At 45.5% G+C, this 6,393-nt stretch overlaps 1 protein-coding gene across 1 annotated transcript in view; it reads left to right on the top strand.

Moving 5' to 3' along the window:
* The window catches only part of Aoah (acyloxyacyl hydrolase), a 213,642-nt gene extending 207,568 nt beyond the window's left edge, over positions 1-6,074 (top strand). The window contains exon 21 of the mRNA XM_015490228.2: positions 5,711-6,074. Within this exon, the coding sequence (XP_015345714.1) occupies positions 5,711-5,839 (129 nt within the window). The 3' untranslated portion in view covers positions 5,840-6,074. The remainder of the gene's footprint in view (positions 1-5,710) is intronic.
* The last annotated feature ends 319 nt before the right edge of the window (positions 6,075-6,393 follow it).

Raw genomic sequence — 6,393 nt, 5'->3', positions numbered from 1 at the left:
GCTGCTGGCCTCCTCTGTGGTCTGACCGGTGTGGAGAACCGAGATGGACTGCTTCCTTCCCCCGTCTCGAACCCAGAATTCAGCCCTGAGTACGATGCTTGCGCGGCTGGCAGAAACTGCAGCACTGTAACCCTGCGTCTCTATCCCAGCTCGCGCTGCAGACTCTAGCCGCGGGGCGATTTGCTGAATAAGCAGTGTTACCCTCCGTGCGACAAAGCTCTCGCGTTTGAGTCCCCGTAGCCGATCCTCGTGCGATGGAAATCCTTCCTCCAGGTTCCGGAGCACCCCACTATTGCTGGAAATTCCTAACAAGATATCCTTTAGCCGTCCTGACTTGTCATACTCCCACACAGTGAAGCAGCACACGGGGGTAATGCACTCCCCTCGCCGCCATCTTCCTTCTCAGAAAGCTCATTCTTATTTAAGATTTGTTTTTATGATTTTTTTTTCATTAAGGGGTTCTATTTTAGTAGCAAAAAAAAAAAAAGTAATTAGCTTCTGAGGTGGGAGTGAGGAGGACCCTCCCAACACAATCCTATCCAACTCTGATGGCTGCTGGGACGCTGCCCTATCCTGGTGTGTCTCATGAACCTGTGGGGTGTTCCTGACATCAGTGTGTTTTCTTAGAGGACTGGAAAACCTCCCAAAAAAGCACTCCTCATAAGTAGAATATAGTTGATTCAAGAAATGTGCCTTGATTTGAAATTGTTCATTAAAAGACAGGAAAAATTCTGAAAGTGTATGGCAGCTGTTGACAAGGACCCGATCAAGAAAACGTCACCACCTCATGATCCTCCACTCTTCTCCCCATTCCTGGGAGATCAGAGGCTGTGAATAAAAACATTCCACAAAAATCTTACATAAACCAACATGGTGTTAAGTTGTCCTGTTTGGTGATCCTTCTGTGAGACTTTTAAAGAGTAGCAAAGTGTTCCAAGGGGACTGATGACCACCACATGGTTTTGGCTTCAGAATGGTAGCAGGCAGGTGTGCAGGTGACGCTCCACAGAGGTACCACACCATGTCAGACATGGTGTCCCTGGAGGAGGGGCCCCACCAGGTAGTGGTGCCAGGACACAAGCAGCTACCTGGCCCTGTGGCGAGGTTCTGCAATAACAGGGAGCCAACTGAGTTCACGAAACAGTGTCCTTATTACCCAGGGATTCTGTTCTAACCTCTCTCAGGCAGAGGTGCCTGAGGAAGCCTGAGCTATTGCAGAATCTTCGATTATTCCTATTTTTCTCAGTCTCCATGGCCAAATGGGCCCATCAACTGGACAAACATACTAAATCGAATAAAATCCACCAATGTTCACATCACAGAACTTAAGATTTAGTACCCAGAAATACATTTTTATGAGTCTTGTAAGAAATAGTGCTCAAACAGTACTGATCCTGGGTTAGGGTGAGGAGCTTTAAAATGCATGTTCCCTACGTCCCCTTCAGATCTCTCCAGTGGGCTCATGGGAGAGCCCAGGGAACATGCTCAGTGATGAAAGGTGTACCCTCAATACCAAAGATATGAAGCGTTGGAAAATAGTGACATCATGTAGATGTTAGACTAGGAAATGTAATGCTAACTCTGCAGTAATCCCAGTGAGAAGAAAAAGCAACCAATGAAAAGTTTGTTCTGGAAGGATTAAAAAAAAAAACACAAAGTGAAAGGGACTGGGATTGTGGCTCAGTGGTAGAGGACTTATTACCTAGCACACATGAGGCACTGGGTTCAATCCTCAGCACCATATATAAATAAATAAAGATATTGTGTCTATGACATTAATATTTTTTAAAAAATCAAAGTAAAAACAACTTGCAAGATCTTTAGGCTAATTGTGTTTTTATAAAAAAAAATCTAGCCAACTGCAGTAGGACACACCTGTAATCCCAGTGACTCAGAAGGCTGAGAGGCAGGAGGATAGCAAGTGTGAGGCCAGCCTCAGCAACTTAGTGAAACCCTCAGCAACTTAGCAAGACCTATTTCAAATTAAAAAATGAAAAGAGTGGCTGGTAGCGGTGGCACATGCCTGTTATCCTAGCAGCTCAGCTGAGGCAGGAGGATCAGGAGTTCAAAGCCAGCCTCAGCAATACCAAGGTGCTAAACAATTCAGTGAGACCCTGTCTCTAAATAAAATACAAAATGGAGCTGGGAATGTGACTCAGTGGTTGAGTGCCCCTGAGCTCAATCCCTGGTACCCTGCAGAAAGAAAGAGAGAGAAAGAAAGAAGGAAACAGAGAAAGAGAGAGGGAGGGAAGGAGGGAGGGGGAAAAGGAGACAGAAGAGGGCTGGGGATGTAGCTCAGTGTTAAAGTGTCCTTGGGTTCAATCCCTAGTGCAAATCATCATCATCATCATCATCATCATCATCATCATCATCATCATTAAATGACCAAACAAAGGGGACAACAAGGCAAATTCTTGTATCAGAGAAGATTTCACTTAAGAAATCCAGCTCAAGTGCATCCTAGAGTCAGTATAGACTCCACCCATCTCCTATCAAATTCTCAGCAGTGGTCACAGACCAATAGAAGGATAGCTTGGCACAATTCCAATTCACCAAGCAATTAAATAAAACATCAGGTTCTATTACAAGAGGCTGACTTGATCAACTCGGAAACTGCTTCTGGCTTTATCATGTTATGAACTGGACATGTTTATATGCAAGAAAGCAAGAAAGTGAACCCTGAAAGGTTTTCAACTGTCAAGGAAGAAACACAGAAGGGCCTAACTCCTTTAGCCAGAAGAACTCATGTAACTAGAACCGCCCCCCCCCACCCCACTCCCTGGCATTCTGCTGGACTAGATTGCACTCCACACACGTATGCAACAGGGAACAAGCCAGGCAGCCTAGGAGCCCCTCCCATGCTGAAATGCTGTGTGAGCAGGCAGAAGCAGATGTCTCTGTCCTCTGGCCTCAAGACAAATGCTATGGACATGTATGGAAAAAATCTTCCACCTGTAAAATAAATGAGCTTGCATCCACCTGCTGGAACACCACACATCAAATAAAAACAATGAAGCAGATCCATCTTTTAGAGGATATTCACCAACACAGATACATTGGTAATAGCAAAGCAAATAAGATTGTAGGGCAGTTATACAACTGTGCGCATCTGTCAACACTCATGGAACTATTCATGGAGAAGAGATCCCCTTACTGCACATGTGCACAGATTTTAAAATGATATTCTCAGAGGGTTCCACTGTGTGTGTGTGTGTGTGTCTGTGTGTATGTGTGTGTGTGTGTTGGATATAAAATCAGAAAGGCTTCTCCACCCAATGCTAGAGAAGCTACCTCTATTTTAATTACAGATAGCTTTTGTTCTGTGTTTTCTCTTTTTGCTGAATTTCCTCCTTCATTTTTCCCAGAATGAAATAGATATTGTTTTACTTTTTTTTAACTGAATAGAGAAGCACAAAAGAATACCTGTGTTCAAGAAGGGCTGATCTGGAAGGAAAGGAGAGAAGGACAGCTGGGCCTCTCCTGTGTGGTGGACCATGGGAGTGTGACAGCAGATTGCTCATGTGAGAAGCCCCAGTGGTGCTCAGCAAATGCGAGTCACATGAAGGGATGAAGGAACGATTATAGCAGGTCTCTACGTCACAAACAATTCTCATTTGAGATACAATATTTTAGCAACACACACTCATAAATATTGTAATCTCTTGGAGTGACAGCCATCTAATTGCTTTCAAACCAAACAGTTGCCACATGCTCAAATGAGCTCTTTCATTTTCCTCTTCTTACCCTCCCCTCTGTCTCCACCCTTATGAACAGAGATGAAATAAGTGCCCACAGGTGGCTTGGGATGTTATACTTGTTAGAAAGACAGCCTAGGTGTGTCAAGTTGAAAGCCAAAACCCAAAAAACAAAAGCAGAAGATCTGGTAATTTTCCACAGACCTGACAGCAGCCTCCTTCATTGAAAAATGGCAGGGAAAACAGACACAAGACCAGGCCTCTGTCTTCAAAGACACTGATTGTTTTGTATGGGAGATGATCTGACCCTTCCCAAAGAATGGTCAGCTTGACAGGCAACTTTTGACTCCCTCCTGCTTTTAAGTACAAAATGTGTGCATGAGGGAAGGGAGGGTTTGATGTGCTATGGGGGGTGTTGTGGATGTATATGTGGTGTGTGTGTGTGTGTGTGTGTGTGTGTACGCACTCTGCTTGGTGTGTATATGGTGTATGTTGACAGTGTATATTTGCAGATGTTATAGGAGTATGCCATGTGGGTGGGCCAGTGTGTGCTGTGCATGTATGTGGTGTGTGTAGTATGTATGGTATGTGCTGACATGTGGAGGGACTACAGGGTGTTAGATACTGCATGGGTATAATTATATGTTTGATTAGATGAGATTTTAGGTCTACCTCAGAAGGCTCTGGAACACATCAAAATACTGAGGATACTTAATGCCATGACTAAATCAGCTCCAGTTTTTCTAACACCTACTAAAGTGTTACACACAATTTAGACCCAGGAAGAACTTTAGATCAATGATTCCAGCTCATTCACCGTGGAAATGAGAGATCTGGGGCCCAAAGAGTACAAGTGAGCTGCTCAATGTCACACAGCACTGCCTATCAAAATGGTGAACTGTAAACTCCCTTGTAGGGAAGTGTCCCTGTGCTTTTGAATAAAGTAAGACACCTACCACTAAGGCCTTCAGCAATCACATTCCTCTTATTATTCAACCTTAAAAATTCACTGAGGAGATGGAGCCATCTGGGGCTCAAAGGCCTGGCTAGGCCTCATTTGCCAAATGAGGACATCATCATCTGCAGAGAAAGAATCTCCTCTTCCAAGAGATGCCGATGACAAGCCAGAGTACTGGACAACCAACATGGGATCCTGCTGGAAAACTTGACATGCAGCAACAGGATCAGAGAGAGTAGGGGTCACGCAGGAGATCAAGAGCTCAGCCCATTAGGCATTAAGCAAGAATGCCCCACTCTGGCCCTCCAGCCTGACTGCCCACACCCACAGCCTCCTCCAGGATCCCACCCCTCTCAGGTGCCCTGCCCAGCCTCACCTCAGGCATCCATAGTCCCCTAACACGATACTCCCTCCCGTAGGCTACATCCTCCCCCATGCTCACTGTTTCCCCACAGCAGCTTCTGGCCACCTCCTTCTTGAAAATTCAGTGCAGTCATCACCTTCTTGCAAGAGGACCTGCCCCTTTCCCACTTGACAGGATTGATACCCTTCCCCTCTGGTGTGCACCTCATCATCACAGCCCTCCCTAGGGGTTTGGCGGTGTAATTTTGTATTCCTGGTCCCCTCCCTAGGCTAGGAGTTCCTGGAAGGGAGGCTTCGTCATGGTCATCTCCAAACCCAAGCCTCAGGCCTGCAGCAAATGTTAACCGTCCACAAATAAAGGCATAAGTGATTTCTGAAAATGTGTATTTATCATCTAGTATCAAATAACAAATTCCTTTAGCAATTTAAACAATACACACTTATTATCTTGCCATTTCTGTATTTCATATAGCTTAACGGGGTCCTCCCCTTAGGATCTCACAAAACTAAAATCAAGGTGAGTGATCCAGGCCGTGTTCTCATTTAGAGACTCAACTGGGGAAGAACTGTGTTCACTCTCACTTGGTTTGTTCTAAGGTCTGCCCACCACAGAAAGAATAAAGTAAATCTTGCTAGTCAATTCTTTCCCTTTTATAATTTCTCTTGTCCTCCTCCTTTGGGTTCTTTCTTGCAGGTGGCTTCATTCCTGCTGGCAGAGAATTTATGGAAGAAAGTGCAGCTCCAGTGGCCCCAGGTCCTGGGAAAGGAGAATCCATTCAATTCCCAGATTGAGCAGGTGTTTGGAGACCAAGGTGGGCACTGAGTGTCTCAGGCATACACACCTGAGGATCACAGGGAGGCAGAAACTTGGATCAACTCATCAGCAGCGGGTTGAGGGGCCCCTATGTCACAGGCCCAAAGTACCCTCTGCAGAGCATCTTTGCAAAATTCTTTCCTCAAGAGCAGAGCTGAATACTGTTGTGGTGCCGTGTTCTTCCAGGGTCAATTCCCCTCCAACTTTTCCTGAAATAACCCTTAATAAAGCGGTTTGAGGATGATTTCCAGCCTGGGAATATTCTGTGCCCTACAACAGTTAGTCATTCTAAAAAGGGGTCTTCTTAAAACATAAACCACCCAATGGTGTTCAACAATTTGCACATGGTCTTGGTGTGTCAGGGATTGGCCCTGCCTCTGCTGGTGACTTAAAGATGGCCCAGCAAGCTGAGGTTTCTCCTAGAAAGGCTGCTGGATGGCTGCCAAGGACTTGCACAAGCAGGACATTCAACTGTCATGGGCCCTCTTTAAAAACAGTATGCAACCTGGGCCTGGTGGCACATGACTGGGATTAGTGACTCAGGAGGCTGAGGCAGGAAGATC

The sequence above is a fragment of the Marmota marmota genome, unplaced genomic scaffold (assembly GCF_001458135.2).
Source record: "Marmota marmota marmota unplaced genomic scaffold, marMar, whole genome shotgun sequence".
Classification (NCBI taxonomy): domain Eukaryota; kingdom Metazoa; phylum Chordata; class Mammalia; order Rodentia; family Sciuridae; genus Marmota; species Marmota marmota.
Note: the sequence above shows the minus strand (reverse complement) of the source record. Positions and strands in the feature narration are given on the sequence as shown.